The sequence below is a fragment of the Plectropomus leopardus genome, chromosome 17, assembly GCF_026936395.1.
Source record: "Plectropomus leopardus strain MGB_pleo_1.0 chromosome 17, ASM2693639v1, whole genome shotgun sequence".
NCBI lineage: Eukaryota > Metazoa > Chordata > Actinopteri > Perciformes > Serranidae > Plectropomus > Plectropomus leopardus.
In genome coordinates, this window is record NC_142192.1 from 16,512,678 (window position 1) to 16,531,942 (window position 19,265).

At 37.9% G+C, this 19,265-nt stretch overlaps 2 protein-coding genes across 2 annotated transcripts; both read left to right on the plus strand.

Moving 5' to 3' along the window:
* Positions 1-1,080: 1,080 nt before the first annotated feature.
* On the plus strand, positions 1,081-11,049 carry LOC121957793 (gasdermin-E-like). The gene is made up of 10 exons (XM_042506572.2): positions 1,081-1,363; positions 3,191-3,429; positions 4,194-4,386; positions 4,628-4,805; positions 4,953-5,073; positions 5,846-5,992; positions 7,968-8,089; positions 8,296-8,464; positions 8,569-8,639; positions 9,690-11,049. The coding sequence occupies exons 2-10, from the start codon at positions 3,219-3,221 to the stop codon at positions 9,924-9,926; spliced, it is 1,449 nt and encodes a 482-aa protein (XP_042362506.2). The 5' UTR covers positions 1,081-1,363; positions 3,191-3,218; the 3' UTR covers positions 9,927-11,049.
* A 1,298-nt stretch (positions 11,050-12,347) lies between these two features.
* Positions 12,348-18,437, plus strand: nup42 (nucleoporin 42). Its single transcript, XM_042507039.2, has 7 exons — positions 12,348-12,588; positions 13,807-14,125; positions 14,222-14,310; positions 14,400-14,476; positions 15,536-15,622; positions 16,563-16,659; positions 17,480-18,437. Exons 1-7 carry the CDS (start codon positions 12,384-12,386, stop codon positions 18,016-18,018), a joined length of 1,413 nt encoding a protein of 470 aa, XP_042362973.2. The 5' UTR covers positions 12,348-12,383; the 3' UTR covers positions 18,019-18,437.
* Positions 18,438-19,265: the final 828 nt, after the last annotated feature.

A 19,265-nucleotide genomic window follows, 5' to 3' on the forward strand; every position in this document is an offset into this window, starting at 1 on the left:
TGTTAAGAAAAAAAAAAATGCCACAAAAGGGCTTTCTTGTTCTTGGATGCCACCGTGGTAGATAAAACAGAATAAAATACTCTCCAGGGTGCAGTTTTAAAAAAAATTAGATGCATTACAGGGTGCTGCTAAAATGGAGAAAACATAATGCAGTGCCATATAGGCTGCCCTGCATTCTCAAAAACTTGCTGAGCACTGGTGCCCACAGCTGGAGTCTGCCACCTAGATACAACATTAAATAAAGTAATAATAATACAGTGATAAAAGAAGAGGCTAACCTTTAGCTCCCCTTTTTAGTATTCTTGAACCAGCAGTGGCTGTAGTGTGTGTGCATGTTAGTGCATCCATACCTCAGGGTTAAAGGGGACCATTATCTCTACATCTGAGAGACAACTCCCTGTCAGCCTTTACAAAGTAACTACTTATCACCATGGGTCACAGACCAAAATACACCCACCCACTCACACATACACACATTCTTTGAACTGCAGACCTTACATCATTTCACTTCAAATCTGAGCAAACACTTTATTTATTAGCGCCAACAACACTCACGAAAAACACGGTTTCCGTTACACACAGAAATGTGAAGACCTGCCACTGTCAGGACAATGTTAACCTCTGGTGCTGCCCTGTACTGATTTAGTTGCTTTGTGAGCTATTTGTGTGATTTACAGTCAAATGATGTTTTACCCCCGTCAAAAAGTATTCGTAGTAATACAAAGGTCTTCTTGTAATTTCAAGAAAAACTTGAAAACATTTCACTCAGCTGCACAGGAGGCTTTTCCCCCTTTGTAGGATGTGGTGAAGTTGGTTGTAATGTGTCAAAAAAAAGATGTTGGCCTACTTACAAACAACCACATAAGCAGTAACACTTTATGAATGAGTCAAAAATGCATGTTTTGCAAAAATATTTCCACTCTTAATTTACTTTAAAAATCAGGCAAGTCTGCTCATGTCCTGAAACCCCCACACACATACGCACGCTCGCACGCACGCACAAAATACCTCAGTTCATATGATTATAATTAACTCTCCAGCGAGAGTGGGAGGAGGAGGCGGTCTGTAACCTCCTCTGTGAGGTGGATAACTGAAGTCAGCCTCTCTCCTACCATTCAGCCATCGCTCTGATCCAACACTGCTGCTTTCTCCCTCTACTTACGAGCATTTGTTAGTTTTGTCATAGGTCTAACACTGTGAGGGAAGTGTCATTCATACATCCAGAGGACTTCTGGTCCGCGTTTGGACAACTTCTACTTTTACGCATGGCAACATCGGTGACAATCCAGGAGTGACAACTGGACGGACATAACGTGCGACGCTAAATTGTGAATTTACAGAGCTGTTTATAAACTAATCCCAGGTAAGCGACAACTTGATGTATAAACAAAATAATTTATTTGTGATTTTGAGAGACAGAAAGCCTGTAAACTGGCTCTCATCTGTCTACTTAACATTACCAGTGCGGTCTGTTTGTTATGATTTTCCGGTCAAAACACGATTTTCTTCCACTTTGTTTCTTTGATTTAAAACTCATAACCCGAGTCATGCGTGCTTAAGGGGCTCGCGCGCAGCTGATCTTACTGTAAAAGCACGCGCTCACTTACTGCAGCCTGGTTACATTAGCAAAAAGTGGGCTACCGGGAAATAGACGCGCGTGCTGGCGCACGTGCAAGTGTGTGTGTGTGTGTGTGTGTGTGTGTGTGTGTGTGTGTGTGAGAGAGAGAGAGAGAGAGATGCGGTAGGAATGTTGTGGGGGCATTAACCACTGAACTGTTTATACTGGCAAATATTTTCTATAAGAAATCTCACTTTCTTTTACTTTTTTTTTTTTAAGTTTTTCTACGATGGGCAGTGCAGCTTTTTTTTTTTTTTTAAAAAAAAAACTTTTTTTAATACAAGATCATTACAGAATGAATACAGATAGAGGGACAAACAAAAAACATAAATGAATACAAAAAATACAATGGAAAGACAAAAACTAAAAAGCAAACAAAAAATGATTTCATTCACATTTCATAATGCCTGGTTACATTGTATCATAATCATTTAATAACTTAAATGTCTTTATAGTTTTTTGTGCTTTACCTTAGCTATTGCAGTTCAAGTGAAATGAAGTGAATTCATAGTTTTTGATGTTATATTTGCTCAATGCGTTTTACTGATTAGCATGAATGATTGCCTACTTTTCTTTAAAAAGTAATGATGTTGGCTGTTTGCTTTATAATAATTAGCATGTGAATGTATTTAAGGAACCATTACATTTAGATTTACAGTATATTACTGCTGTTTGTTCACCAATAGCCCAACCCTAATATACTAAGTTATACATGAAGTGTCTTTTTTCCTCCTTTCCTTGGTCCAAGATCAAACATAACAAAAGAAACATAAAATATTTAGAAACAGCATGTTTCAACTTTTGGAAACCAAGTTTGAGGTTAGCGAAAGGTCCCTACTGATGTAATGACACCTTAATAATTCACAGCAAATGACTCAACGCTAAAACGTGACAAGCCAAGGGGATTTTGTGTTGTTCTTACGCATGAAGAGGTGGTGCCCTTCTCGATTTCATTCAGAGGAGAAAAAAAAGCCTAAAAATTTTAAGCTCTCCCCTGTTTTGTATTTATGTCTCAAAATGTCTTCTTTCTCTGTCCTCCAGTGAGGCAGTCTTTTGTTTAACATTTCTCAAAGTAACAGGGGCACAGCTCAAACTTTTTCCTCTTCTTTCCCCCTCTCTTTCCTCACAGCACAAATCCCCCTCATGCCTGACTATGTACAATATTTAAGCTGTGACATCTGAGCCAGCAGAATTAGTGATCCGAGGTGTGTGTGTGTCTGTGTGTATTTGCCTGCAGTTGTTTTTGGTCAGTTTAATATGTTAACACCATCCTGGGGACTTCCTTCCTGCTTTGTAGTTCACTGCCAACTGTTGACTCAAGAGTCGTGTGGTGATACGTGGTATTCATAAGCACCCACACAGGGTCTGCTTAGCGTCACTGGGACTTCTTTTACTTGCATAAACTTTCTAGAGGGGAAAACTGGGGAGAATACCAACTGGAAATCACCCATAGAGGTTTAGTAGCTGGATATAATCAGCCAGGGTTCTTGTCTTTGCGCTCTGTGCCGTCCTGTGGACAAAATAAACTCAAATTGAAGCCTTAAAAGTCTCTCTCCTCCTCTCCTCTTCCAGCTGTCTGCAGTCAGTGTTTGCGGAAGCCATGTTTTCCAAAGCCACTGCCAACTTCATCCGTCAGATTGACCCAGAGGGGAGCCTCATCCACGTGTCCCGAGTCAATGACTCAAAAAAACTGGTTCCCATGGCAGTGGTTGTCAAACGCAACCGCAAGTGGTTCTGGCAGAAGCCCAAGTACCAACCAACAGTTTTCACCCTCAGCGACTTGTTGCAAGGCGACGAGGTGCTCATTCCTGGTATGTAGGTGTGCACGTACTGTTTGTGTTTAAAAAAAGTGGAAAAAAGTTGCTGAAGCTTTATAAGTGTAACATTTTATTATACCTCTGCGCCAGCGATAGTGGTGGCCGGAGATATTTTTGGATGTCCATCACCTTTCCTATTCTTGTGAACATGATAAAGGAATTTATTCACATTTGGCACAAACGTCTACTTGGACTAAAAGATGAACTGATTAGATTTTGATACTCAAAGGTCAACATTAAGGTCAATGTGATCTTGTCAATTTCATTCTCTTGAACGGGATATCTCAGCAAATTTCTTCAAATTAGGCACAAACATCCATTTTGAGTCAAGGATGAACTGATTTGAATTTGGAGGTTGAAGGTCCAAGGTCAAGATCATATTTTTGGCTGTAACTCAAGAATATCTGCGCTGATTTTGACAAAATTTCACACAAATGTCTAAAGGATATAATGATAAAGTTATGACATTTTTTTATCCAAAAAGTCAGCTTCACGGTAATGTCATTATGTGATGCAAAAACACTTTTTCTGGCCATTACTTAGCATCATAACTCAGGAACAGAAGGGAATTCATTTGGTCAGATACTGAATTCTGAATTATGTTTTCACAGACATGGATGTAAACTGTAAGCGTAACATACAACCCCAAGGTGGTAATTCTAGTTTCCATTTCAGCTACCTTTTTGTAAGACAAATTCTGTCCTGAGTTTTCTCCAGCTCACATCCCTAAATCATGCTAACACCACATGTGTTGTCAGGAGTGTCCGAGGCAGAATTCCTTGACTATGAGGGGACATTTAGAGACAAAGTCTCTGGGACGCTGGACACCGAGGCTGGCTCTGCCAGACTCACAGTGGAGGGGGAGGGCTCCTTCAAGCTCCAGTCATGTTTTGGCAAGCTGAAGAAAGAGGAACTGGATGTGAGGACGCTGTTACGGGACTCCAGAAGCAGGTGTTAAATAATTCTATAGTTATTTGCACATTGTGACTATCACAAGATGATGACTTCAATATTAATGAAATAAGCTGTAATTGTAGTTAGACATCAGACATTTGACATCTTAGAGCAGTAACATGAAAACCTCAGAGATTGATAGTGCCATCTTTCTTCTGCACTTAGATGATTGACAGTGACAGCACCTAAATCCTACCCTCCCATCCCAGATTTAAAATAAAAAATCTCCCTGCCTCAGGTTGGTGGACATGCAGCACCAGCTGGTGCAGCAGCTGGAGAAGCAAGCTGATGTGCTGGCAGTGGTGAAGGAGAGGATCCTCACCACAAGCTCCTGCTCCATCACCCAGATGAAAAGGGAGCAGTGCATGTTTCAGGGGGTGCTCGGGCTAGTGGCCATGTTGGGGAGCCCTGTCAAGGTGGGCGTGGCTGAATGTGGTTGACCTGTTCCTTGTTTACGTTTTACATTTTCTTTTAATACTGCAAATATCAGATCTTCAATCCCCAAAACATGTCTGATTAAATCACCAGCTTTGAAAATCACATATATATGTGTGTATTCTCAGATGTGTGTGAAAGACAAAAACAAGATTGAGGCAGACAGTGATGTTTCCTTGGAGATCCCTTCTGGTACAGTCATTGCGTACAGCATCCTGGAACTGGAGATTAAAAAAAATGGACACTTTAGTAAGTTTCTCTCTCTCTCTCTCTCTCTCTCTCTCTCTCTCTCTCTCTCTCTGTGTGTGTGTGTGTGTGTGTCTGTGTGTGTGTGTGTGTGTGTGTGTGGTTAAAGAGAAGCAAACTGAGATTGATGTGTTGTCAAAAACTAATTTTTAGGGAAGAAAGTAGGAATTAGAATGCTACTTCTCCATTCTCTCCAGTTCAGCCGAATCTTAGAGACACTGTTATGTTGTTGCTTTGCATTTTAAATATTGTGCAAACTGTTAACATAACATCATGCCTACAGCAAAAATTGCATGGGAAAGAGAAGTGGAGCAGATGGTTAGACAAAACCCTTAATTAATAGTGATACTGTTATTATTATTAATATTATTATTATTATTATCGGTAGTTGAAGCAGTAGTAGTAGTGGTACAATATGTAATAACAATATGGTTAGTATAAACTCTGATGAACTTCCCTCCATTTTACCAGCACCCAGATCTGCCTGCTCAAAATGTATGTTTCTAAGACTTGCTTTGCTTTGTACTTATGAAAGGCGACTGATTGTCACACAAGAAAACTGTTGGCGTGCCAGGTGTTAAAGGGTAAATGTCAAAAGTACATGTGTCTTTCTACTGCAGAGACAATCTATTTCTATGAGAAGACCATCTGTCCAGCAGTCAAATACTTCTTTAAAGCTCATGTGTTTTGAATAAATCTTTACTAATATGCTTGCGCACCTGTAGGTGCATGCATCTATTTTACAGTAACTATATAATATTTTGTACATTTTCAGATATATGTCTACAGCCTGACACAATAGGAGGCATTGAGCAAGACTCGCCCTTGTCCTGGTCATCCCACGTCTCCATAAATGAGGTTGACGGCAAGCTCAATGGGGGAAAGGTTCCAGATACAATACCTCTGAGTGCACTGCTTAATGGTTTGTGTCCATTCATTCATATATTTAATGGGAAATTATTATGACGGTTACAGAACTGTCTTTGATAATCCTGTTACTTTTTGTTTTGTGAGGAAGTGATACACATCACTGATATGATGAAAAAGAAGTAGGTTCCCTTTTCTATCTCACATGGCACTGTGGATTCAATGAGTTGTTTGCACAGGCTGTTTGATCTGAAATAAAGCCGACTGGTCTCAGCAGCTAAAACTGGAACTAAAACTATCTACAATACGTACATGCAGTAACTCGGAATTACTGCAACTGTAAGGACAAAGGTGAACCGCTCAGTGGGATTCATTAATCATCATTGTGGGCAATGTGCATTATTTCTGTGATATCATTTTCAGAATTTGGTTAATTAGCCAGCTTTCCATTCTCAGATTTCCAAATGTAAGTTTAGTAGATCTCTGTCCAACTCACTCATTCAGCTGTAAACTAATTTATCAGTGGTTCCCAACTGAAGGTCAAAACAAGAAGAACACCAAAGAGGGCACACCCTTTCCAAGGTTACATAATCCTCTGAATGTGCTATTTTAAAAAAGTTTGAAAGTCAGTTCATTTGGATCTGGATTTTGATCTGTCAAAATCAACATGGTGATGAGATTAAGAGAGTTTTTTGAGAAAAGTAGGCCTTTTTACAGGAGTAAAATTATCAAGTGATTCTGAGTTATGACTGTGAATAAGGTCCATTTAATTCTGCCATCGACAGAAACAGGATTTCCACAATGTCTTCACAATATGGTTTTAATTGCATAACGTGTTCAAGTGTTATGGTAGTAGGTTGAGCCTACAAGAACTCAGTTCTGTTTGTAGAAAAAGGGAGTGGAAAGCTGAAACGGTTATGTCGAAGTACTAAGCCACATGGCCTTTTAGCTGTTCTGAAATGACTGTAAAGCCTCAGCCTCTGACTTATAACTTTTATAAAATGTTACTGCATATGCATTGCAATGTTTCATAAAATAGACACACAGCAACAAAAATGCAATAATTCACTGATAAATAAACAACCATTCCTAAGCAAAGCAGTTTCTTGGTGACATTTAGCATAACGGTTGCCGAGCAACACACAGATGCAATGGAAAGTGTGGGCAGTTTTACAAATACCTGACAACATGTGGCTGAGGAAGTTCAGCTGCATGGTCTCTAGAACAGAAGGGGAGAGCGAAATAAATTCTCATCATGTTGCAGTTAAATTATAACCACATATTTATCTACCACACACAACCATTTGCTCACTTTTACTGTTCATCGCTGTTGTCACTTACCAGCGATATCATTTTTGTTAACTTCAAGCCTGGTTACATGCTGAGTTTCTGACAAAAACGATATTGGTAGCATTTGACAACACAGCTCGAGAAAAGTTAGCAGGCTGCAGATATAACCAAGACAGCGACAGGACACAGTGGCTGCTTAAACATAAATCTCAGTTGGCTCACTTGTTTTTTTTTTTTTTGTTTGTTTGTTTTTTTTTTAAAGAGGCATCTTTGTGTTTTTTGTGCATTCATTGAATGACCATTCTGGTCATTCTTGTCCTGATGGATGATAAATGATTTGGGATTCATTGGCAGTTGCTCCCTTTAGCTCCGAATCCTATTAAACAATGGTTGATCAATTGGCGTAGTAATCCTAAAATTGTAATACAGTCACTGCTGTGTGCTGTATGTTACAGCAGCTTCAAACGCAGCTTAGCCCATCATACTCAAAGACCAGCAATAACCCCTTTTGTAAAACTTTGTCAAGCGTAGTGATTGAAAATGGCTAAATAATGTAACTTGCCAGAAATATGCATGCCCCATATGATTGATATGTGTTAATACATTGAATTTTGTTTGTCTCGTAGTTCAACGGTTATGAGCAAAAACCATCTGCAGTGGATGACAAATATCAGCCAAATTCTGTATGCTGGTTTAGCTTCAGTTTCAAATCTCATTCAGTGTCTCTTTGCCTCTCACAGGATCACAGGAGATGGACCTTTCTCCTCTGGCAGAGCTGCCCGACTCAACTCGATGTGCCTTGTTCAAGAGACTTCAGGAGGTTCTGAGCGACAAAGCTGCTCTTTCATATATGGAGTTTTTGGTGAGCGACACAATGACTTCAACACCAACATGAGTCGGTTCGGGCTCATCTCTCCAGGGGACAAGTAGATAACTGTGCAACGAGTAAACTTCCACAAACAGACACTGTCTCCTAAAATCAGTCTATTTTATTAAATTACAGTATATTGAGATAAAAATCTGCAATCACAACATTTTTTTCCCCTCTTTTCTGTACCTCTCTGATAGCTGGAGGAGTTGTGCAGTGGTAAAACACTCGATATGGCCAAGCACGAGGACCTGTCAGAGAGTCAGAGAGAATCGTTGTCAGCCGTACTGGACCAGCTGGCTGAGAACAGCCAGGGTGGTGTCCCTCCCCACCTAAACGCAGCTCACCTGTTGGTCAGTGCCATGGAAGGTGAGAGTGAACTTTAAACATTTCCCAGCAGTGCTTTGAGCAATGCAAGTTTGTACTCAAGAAGTTGTTTAACCTTGTTGTGTTTTATATGCGTTGTTTTGTAGAATTGCCTGATGAAACTCTGTGCCTCTTGAGTGAGAGCCGTCCTGATTTTCTGAAGGCCTTCGACACGCTGGTTAGTTACAATGTTTTTTCTACATGCACACCATTACACAAAATTTTTGAAAATATTACACACATTTGGTTCAATTTTTAGCCAATATGGGTCAATCAAGGTACCCAGTACTGGGTCAATTTACCACCCACCCAGTATGGGTAAAGTTTATTCAGAATCTATGAGTATAAAAGTCACCAATCATACCTAGATATGTGTTATTTTGACCCAGTTTCGAAATAAACCAGCCACTTGTTTACGGGCTCAACAAGGTCAGCTATATGAACATTTGAGTCATAATTATCTCCACCACATGTACACCTGGAGGTGATTATGCATTTGCTTGTGTGTGTGCATGCATGAGTGAGTGTGTGTGTGTGTATGTGTGTTTGTGAGTGTGAGTGTGTATATCCATCTTTTCACAGCTAATCTAACAAACTGCTAGACCAATCAGCTGAATACTTTGTGTACACTTATATAACTGCATGCTCAGGGACCTTGCTGGTGGTTGTTGTGATTCATAACTGCTAAAAAACCTGTTTTATTGACTGTTTCATGCTGACTACTGACTCCTCTCACGTCTTTACTGGCCGGTCGAGGCCACAAGCTTAGAAAAGAAAGAAAAACATGGCAAAGGGCACTGAGAAAAAAAAGAGGAAATGACCCAAAAATTAGCAAAAAGGAAAAAGTACATGTGAATAAATTGAAAATTAGAAAACAAAAAAACATTGAAAACGTTGAAAAACAATGAAAACAAACAAACAAGGAAATTACCTGAAAAGGCACTATGAAAATAATTCTCTAAAATCATTTTAAATACATAATAATAAGAGTTAGAAATATACTTTTTGGATATTTTTCTCTAGTTTCTTCTTGTTTTTTTTTAAATTAACTTTCCAAATCTACTAATTTCATGCAGTTTGCAAAATGTTTCTTGCCAAGTTGCGCATTGCCTTTCTCCCATTTTTTCAAAAGGAAACAAAAAAGTTTAAATACTTGTGAAGGCGTCAGAATGCAGCACAATAAAAGGGATGTCACTCATGATCACTATATCTGTCTATATCTCACCAGATGTGCACGCTACAGAAGAGCAGCGAGCCTTTCTCAATCCAGCAGCTTCCCATCGCGCTGCAGGACAACCAAGCCTTCCAACTGGCAGAACAGCTGCTCAGCTCCACTTATGTGACGCTGAAAAGAGACGGCGACATGCTGTGGAAGGAGACAGGAAATGAAGCAGGGGTTCTCCCACTGGTCCTCTCTCTCAGCATAGAGGGATTGTCCCTGCTGTGCAAAGGGTTAAAACTGTAATTGTGTCTGCATGTGCACTTTCTTTTCTTCCTTTCTTTATGTTACATTATCTCAATTTCTTTCTTTATTATGAAGTTTATTGGGAGTAAGCCTATTGCAATTTGTTGCATAAAATCCTTATTTCATGATATTATTTTTTTTATGCCTACAGTGTGAGAAAAATAATGCTATTATATGTTCTTTCCTACATCCTACATATGTTTTTATACTTAACAAGCACTTAATATTTTGTATACAAAAGGAAATTTATATATTTTATGAGATGGATTCTAATACTCTGGTGCAGCTCTGACATTGTTTATTTGTCTCGCTCTTTTATAGCTTGTAAACCACCAAGTTGGTTTTTCATCGATCAGGCACCTTACATAAATGTGCCTTATAAAGTGTTATTGTTTTGTATAAATCCAGCTTTATTTTTTTATTTATGAAAATGTGTCTTCTTCATCAGTGAAAATGCACCACTGTTGAGCTGAAAACCATTCAGATTCCTTGGCTCAGAAAAAACTTTAAATGTGGTAGATGTCAAGTTTTTCAATTTTCTACAAAGTGTAAAGTTTGATGCTTGCTATTAGTACGCAACTTTGGTAACATTTATACATTTATGCAGTAGGCTGAAAACTGTCATGCGCCATTTCTTGCCAGGATTTTTATTTTAAATTGGTTGTATTTTATTATGTATGCTGCTCCTAATCAAAAGATTTGCTATTAAGCTATTTTATTTATCAAGAAAACAGTATATTTAACATTCCTTCATTAAAATGTAGTATTGATGTTTTTGATGTGTATTTTTACATGAACAATAACATTTTATGAAGCTGCCTTTGCAACAGGGCCTTATTGTCACTTGCCCAGTTGTTAACATTCTAATTTATTGTATTATTCTAATTACTCTTCAACACATAAATACATCTTCAGATCTTTGCATATAGGTCTCTGTCAGTGTCATTGCTTTTTCAAACTGTATCATTTTGTCTAACAGAAATGGCAGTTTCTCCGAAAGATGAGGAAATGTGATACAAAATAAGGAATTGTATTCTTTGTTCTTGGAAATATTTATGGAAAATGTTTACCCTTAAGGTTAATGATAGTCATAAATATAACTAATTAAACAATTTAAGTTTAATTATACTGAAAATCTTCATTCATTATAAGATTCATATTGTAATGACTAAGAACCCAAACAGCATTTGTCTGATATTGTCAGAGTATTGTTATTCACAAGGGACATTGTACTTAATTAGTAATGAGCAATAGCTTTCAGAGGGATTAATCATGACAAGTCTGAGACAAGTTTATATATATATATATATATATATATATATATATATATATATATATATATATATATATATATATATGTACATACCAGACAAACCATACTCACCTCTGGGTGTGTGTGCTTCATGTTCATACACTGTACACCCACAACGGTTTTCCTTTGGCTGATTAGAGCCTCGCTCAGCAGTGTATGGGTTCACAGACCATGAAAGATTCAATGTTGCTGCACCTGTTAGGGCGGAGGAGTTTACACCATTTGTTTGCTGCACTTAGCTGCAAATTGATTAGGGGGACTGTCCCGTGGCCTCAGACTCCCACATGCGGAATGGAGATCAGAATTTGTTTGTATTCATTTCTAAATTTGTAAAATAAATATGCACCGCAAAATTACAATGTTATTTGCAATATCATATGATCTTTTGGCCTTCTCTTGAGGTGTCATGCTGTGTTTGAAGGTCTTTATTATTTTAGTTTACATCAGTGTCAGATGACACGTAAATCAGTCGATTCAAGGAAAATTAATTGCCAATTACTCTGATAAACATTCAGGTCTTTTTCTATTTTTCAAATTATTTTGAGTTTTGGGGGTGTTATTTTCAATTTTGTTTATCCCCCTGAGTTTTTAATGTTTGTATTTTTTTCTGATTTTTTTAATATCTTGAGTTTTGGGATCATTTTTCTTTCCTTTCTTTCTTTAAAATAATAATTATTATTATTTTGAGTTCTATTTTCATTTTTTAAAATTTATTTTCTACAATTTTGAGGGTTTTTAAAAATATTTTTCTTTCTTTATTTATTTTTACAATCATGAAATAATTTCAGTAATTTTGCTTTTTTTAATTAATTAATAATATACAGTATATTAATATGTGTTGTTTGTTTGTTTTTTATAATGATTTTTCGTTCTTTCCATCTTACTTGGAACTGAGAATTTTACATGGTGGTATTATTAGTTTTACATAAGTAAAGGATCTGAATACTTCTTCCACCATGGTCATTAGTTATCGATACAGTATTGATCACAAATTGTCCATGCTTTTTTCCCGCTCTATCTACCACGTGGGGTCGCTGTTGTACAGATTTAAGCAGAATGACGTAAATCTCCTGCGACACCAGCGCGTGTGTCGCAGGAAAACATTGCGGAGTGCGAGCTGCATTCAGTCAAGACTCCGTGCAGAAATGGTGGTGTGTAGCTTTTTTCTTCAGGGACGTTGTCGATACGGCGACAAATGTTGGAATGAACACCCGAGAGGAGGAAGCAGAGGAGGAGGTGGAGGAGGTGGAGGAGGAGGAGGTGGAGGAGGAGGTGGAGGAGGATACAACAACAAGAACTACAGCCGCTCCTCCGCTCAGCAGCAGCCCCGAGGAGCAGGAGGAGGTGGCGGTAAGATAAACGGTGTTTCTGTCGCTGGTCTCTTGTGAGGAAACTCTGCATTGGTTGGTTTATCCGGACCGAATTAACGTTAACCATCGTTTCTCATTCATTTATGACGTAAGGTTGTTAACGTTAGTCTTTGTGAAGAAATATGTTACGCGGAGTTTCGACGAAAACTTTTCCCCCGCCGAAAACATGAGTTATTGGTTCCATTAAGCACTAATAATAATAATAATAATAATAATAATAATAATAATAATAATAATAATCGGCATCTGCTCTGAAACTCAGTCATTCACCAGACTTAAAAACATTACATTTGTGGAAGAAACTGAAGATCAAGATGTAAAGACTGTATGTGTGACAGAAAAGGTCAAAATCGCATCTGAACACTTTGGGAGGTCAGATTATTCACATGAAGCAACTTGAAGCTGCTATTTACAAACTGAAGCTTCTCCACAAAGTATCAAAAATAATTCAGTAAGGGTGTTCGATACTTTTTTCCTGATTCACTCCACTTTGTTACATAGAAGTTTTATTATGGATTGAAATGTTAGGATTTTTCTATCAGAATAGTTTTATTGAGTTAATATCAAAGTCTAGTCTAAATTGCAGTGGAAATATGTATTATGAAAAAAATGTTGACATGTTAAATACTTATTTCCTCCAGTGTGTGTGGCTCATCCTAAGGTAACAAAAACACATCAGTTCTTATTTTCAGGTGATTACTGTAACTTTACTTAAAACTATACAGTCCCTCCATCGCACCTTTTGTACATACATTCTGTGTCCTTTATATTCTATTTTGTCATTTTATATATTTAAATTGCTTCTATTTTTTTAAATCTTATTTTCTATTCTGTTTAAATTCTCTATTTGTATTATATCCTTTATGTTAATTGTTTTGCACCAAAAGACCAAGTCACATTCCTTCTATAAATGTACTTGGCAATAAAACCAGATTCTGATTCAGATTCTGATTATACACCAAGAAAAACATACATTTATATTATGTTCTGTCCTTAGACACTCAATTCTGGAGAACACAAACACTCAAAAAAGCCTTTTTTAAGTTGAAATAAGGGGAAAGCAGAGGAGGGATCCCTCTCTGAGGACAGACAGCCATGCTGTATGTGTAATACATACAAAGTAGAAGTGGCAGAAATAGAATTATAATATGAGCAAACAAAATAATTGTAAAGGTGTTGGTGTGCATGCTGGTTTCAGGGTTTGGCAACAGAGTTTGGGTGAATCCTTCCCAGCAAAAAGGAGGCTATATCCAGCCCTCATCTTTCTCCTCTCATGGAAGTGATGACTGGGGTCGAGGAGGAGGTGGAGGAGCTGACTGGGGTCGAGCAGGAGGTGGAGGAGCTGACTGGGGTAGAGGAGGAGGAGGAGGGAGAAGAGATAATGTGAAGAGCTCCGAATTCAGCTTCTCTGCTCAAAACAGATTTTCAGCGCTTGATACTCCCAGCACCTTTGACAGAGGAGGAAGAGGAGGAGGACAGCAGGCGGCAGCTGGAGAGGAAGATGACGACAAAAAACTGTGAGCCTTTTTGCTGTGTAAAGTTGTGAAACATCCAAATAATTTCTCCTCATATTAGGAATTAATTCATGTGATGTCTGTCTCACGGTCACCCAGGGAGATGATTCAGATGGACATGGATATTTGGGAGAGTTCAGGGCAGTGGGGCTTCTCGTGTTATTCCACCTTCAAGAAATCTTTATCTGGTTTGTATCAAATACACATTTAATTGCAGAATATCTATTTGTGTTTGTAAACAATATACCTGATCATGTTTAATATTTCTTGTCTGTAGGTTTCACGGATCTCTCTCCAGAAGAGCTCAGACTGGAGTATTACTCTACAAGAGCTTCAGGAGACCTGCAGAGCTATGTAAGTGTTGTTTCACTCATTAATGTCATGTGTTAGAGTTGAATATACAGGATTCCCAAGGTTTAGAATTTCCTGATCACATTTACAGGCTGGAAAAGTCATGGAACTAGTAAAAATCACTAATGGTTTGGGAAATATGATGGGAATTTTTTGCGTGTATTAAATTGAAATCTATTATTAGAACATAATGGGGATTTTTTTTCTCTCTAACTGCTGATGTAATGTAGCTCCAATATGCGTCGGCGCATGAGAATGTTTTGGTTATGTTTTGTTCATTTGAAATTTTCTTCATTTTCTCCCCTTGTTCCGTCTCTACTTTCACTTGCCCACTTGACATGACAAATAACGTTTTAAGCATTTTTGGCTGAGAGGAGGGGGCATTCAACTCTGAATAGTTGTATTATTGTATTTGTATTTATTTTACAGCTGATTTTTAAAGAAAACATGCCCGTGGGTTTGAAGGGCATGTTTTCTTTGACAATTTTTTTTTTTTAATTGGCGTTTTTTCTGTACTTTAAAATTTTTGCATTTTTTTAAAATAAATGCAAAAAACACAACTGTTTGGGGTGATTGATTTCCTTTAAAATTGCCAAAATGACACCATTTAGAAAAGACAAACTTTAAAAACTGAAATTATTGTTGGATCATGTGAGATGCTGTAATTATGTTTAAATAAAGTTAGAATCTTATATGTCTGAAAAACGATGGGCAAGTAGGGCAAGAAAAAAAAAACTATTTTGGGTTCCTGAAAAGTCATGAAAAAGTTTTGAAATTTTGTCCATAACAATGTGTGGGATCCATGTATATAACATAGATATATGTCTGTTTATACCGATAAGAAAATAAAAAAGATACTTTCTTTTGATAATTTCTGCAGAGACTTGACTCCTCTGCATGCATATAAGTATTCATTTCTGTTAAGATGATAGGTGATACCTCAGTGTTTCTGTCACACAATCTTGAATTAGTCTATTTTGTTGTCTGTTCAAATGTTTAAATTAATTGCAGTTTTTTTTTAATGTGTAAGAGTCTTGAGAAATCCCTGTTTCATGTGTTTAGGTTAATGGTATCAATCAGTTGCTCAGCCAGTGGAGAAGCAGAGTTCAGGAACTGAAGGTCATGAATCCATCCACCCGCGCAGCTCTGGTGAGACACACACACATACACACATTTCCTCACACATACACGCAAACACACTCATGGTTAGTGTTACAGTACTTCTTAAAAATACAGTCAACATGTTGTGACTAGGGATGTCCCAATCCTATCTCAAACATCAAATCGAGGACTAATAAAGGCATTTTTGGACTGATCGAGATTGCTAATATATGGCTTATATGGCATCCAATCCTTTGTTTCATGTCAGCTGTCACACAGGCGTGTGTGTTTTCATGCAGAGCGACGTGGAGTGCTGCCTGTTTCTCCTCTCAGCTCAACTTAAGAGCCCTGTCTGCCGCAAAACACCACACACTGTAAACGAAAAAGCTATATGAGACTGCTAATTGACATTATTTACCAAAGTAATAAGCACGCGTTTCATTTCAGCTCAGTGTGAGAGTCTTGTGTTTTGCCTTTTGCGCTGTTTGTCTTGTTTGTCTGCGAGGAGACACAACAGCAGCTCCGCAAGCATAAAGCCAACATGGCTTATTCATTAATGACGCATAATCTGCCCAAAACACGAGCTAAAGAAGACAATAAACGCTCAACAAAATACAGGTTACTGAGACGCAGGCTGCACCGCAGTGACAGACATACAGACAGAGACATTTCCTCCAGACAGCGAAGACACCATCTAGATTAAAGGAAGGCTTTGTCATTTATTCCTTTACTTTGTAAAACAAATGAAAAAAAGGATAATAAATTAAAAAAAAACACATCAAGGATCAGCTTGGATGCAGGTATTTGTTAATAACTTTAAAAAAAGACTTAAAATTTGCACTGTGCAGCTGTCTAATCTTGGAAAACAAAAGTGTAGGACTTGGCCTCGGGTATCAGCAGATGTTCAATATTAAATGACTTAGATTGGAATCAGGGGGAAAAAAAACGATCAGGACATCCTTGATTGTGGTATTTCATTTTCTTGCAGCTCGCTGAGTTAAACAGCCCTCAGACATCTTCAAGTGGCTTTGGTTCAGCGACAGCGACTGGATTTGGATCATCTACATCCAGCTTTCAAAGCAAAGGTGAAGATTAAGTTTTGCCCTATTTTATCTGTAGAGTGAAGTAGTAATAGCAATAGTAATTGTTAAACATTTTGGGAACTCTTTATTTCTGGCAAAGGATTAAAGAAAACACCAGCTCCCATCCAAGAAATAGTCTGGCATATAACTTCTTGTAAAATCATTTTTTTTTGTACTTACACTTCTTTTATGGATAAAACTAAAAAGAGATGTCATTTGTTAAATTGGGATCTTTAGAGGTGCTGGTAGGTGTAGCTAGCCGGCTGCTGGTTTTAGTCGTATTCAGCGAACAGATATGAGAGCGGTATCATCAAATTCTCAAAGTATCCGTTATCTCTCATGAAGTTCCTGTGCAGATGATTTCACTGCATGTCCTATCGAGAGCTGCAACAATTAATCAATTACTTTTCAACAATAAATGAATCGCCAGCTTATTTAATAATCGATTAATCTGTTTAAGTATTTTATTTAAGGAAAGAAAATAGTCAAAATTCTGATTCCTGCTATTTCAGAATATTTTCTGGTTTCTGTACTCCTCTTTGACTGTAAACTAAATATCTTAATAACTAAAACCCCAAACCACTTTTTCAGTTGAAATCAATACTACATAGGTACTCAGTAGTGGTGATTGATTTTTCACCATTTCCTGACATTTTATACACCGAACAATTCATTGGTTTAGCAGTAAAATAATCAAGGGATTAATCGACATTGTGAATAATCGTTAGTTGCAGCCCTGGTCCTATGTGAAGATGCTGATCGGATAATCAAATCCATTCTAGCGGTTCATTTTTGTTCATTCTAAATCTTTCTGACCGTGTAGAGTTTGGGGCTCCAGCACCAGTTCAGGCCAACACTTTCAGCTTTGCTGCTCCAAGTGGTGGATTTGGTTCCTCCGCAGCACCATCAGCTTCCACAGGTTTTGGCAGCACCTTAGCGGCTCCTACACAACCTCCCTCTGGGTTTGGTTCCTCCTCTGCAGCCTCATCTGCACTTTCGGCTTCTTTCTCCTTCGCTGGTCCGACCTCTAACAAGCCGGCAGCCACTTCAGGATTTGGCTCTGCCTCTGGCTTCAGTTTCGCATCGAAACCAAACACCGGAGGAGGATTCGGGAGCAGTTTTGGAGCTGAAGCACCTGCTGCAGCAGGAAGCAGCAGTATTTTTGGACAGGCGAGTGGAGGGTTTGGGACGGCGGCTGCTCCGCCTGCAGCAGGAGTCGGGTCTGCTGGTGGAGAATCGGACAGTTTGTTTTCACACGAGAGCAAACTGACTCCAGAGGAACTGAATCAGTTCAAAGCTAAAAGGTTCACTCTAGGTCAGATTCCTTTAAAGCCTCCCCCAGCTGATATGCTGGTGGTATAATGGAGGAAGAGAATTCACGTGAGATAATTTATACAAAGTAAAGATTTTCCTCTGCGTAGTACTTTTGTCTTAACAAAATTATACTCATTTTTAAGGTATTGATAATGTTTAAATACATAAAAGCAATTCTGGCAGGGAAGACGGGTGTTGGTTTCATTTAATATTTTTGTGTATAGGCACAGCTGAAAGATACAGAGTACATATTTTTAGATGTCTTTTGTCATATAAAGTGTTATTTTCAAATGATTGAATGTCTCTCAGGATCATTCTGAATTGCCAATTTTATAATTATCCGATAGCTGAGATAGTGACAGTTATCAGTTGATGAGCAAAGTTTCTCAAAGTTTTCATTTGCATGATTATGTTATTGAACATCACCTATAATACAACGAAATAATAAAAACACGCCTTAAACTGGGTTGGAAACTTGTGTTCGCACAAAACTCCTGCAACAGTTCAGACATAATGTCTTTTTTACTAGCAATGCTGCTTAAAGGGTAACTTCAGTATTTCTCATCCTGGACAATATTTTCCCATGTTTTCTTTTTGTCTGAAGTGACTAATGGAGACAACATTTTTTTAATTGGCCAGCAGCAGCAAAACAAGCTGCAATGTCACATTAAATGGCGATTGTGTGCTGCCATTTTACATGCGCTAAAAATGCTTGTTTTTCCACTGACATCCCTACACGGACAGACCATTTTCTTAAAGAGTGAAATCCTTTATGTTTAACTAGAAACAGCCCCAAAATAGCTAAACCCACAAGACTCCATTCAAATAAACAACAGTTTTTTTGAAATGGAGTTTTGAAATAAACCCTTAATTTATACAGTTAGACATGAAAATATGCTCTCTACACTCTAAAATTACTGTTTGAATGATGTGATTTTGGGACACTCTGGTTAAACAAGAAGGACTCATTAACAAAAAGATCTGTCTCTGAGGGATCCTTTTGATAATGTTGTTGGACACATAATAATAATGATAATAATAATAATCTGAGCCTGTGAGTGGCAAAAACTTTTAATGGACATATATTGATGGTGCCTCATGATTCAACTGGAACAATTAAAAAGAAATGTGTTGTTCCCATTTGTCAGTTAGACACAAAAACATGAGAAAATAGAGATTGAAAAAACAACAAAATAACCCTTTGAGAGTAGAATAATTTAATTTCATCATACTGTAATCTTACTGTATTTATATAAGTTGAAGTTGCAAAAGGTGGCCAGCAGAGGGTGACAGTA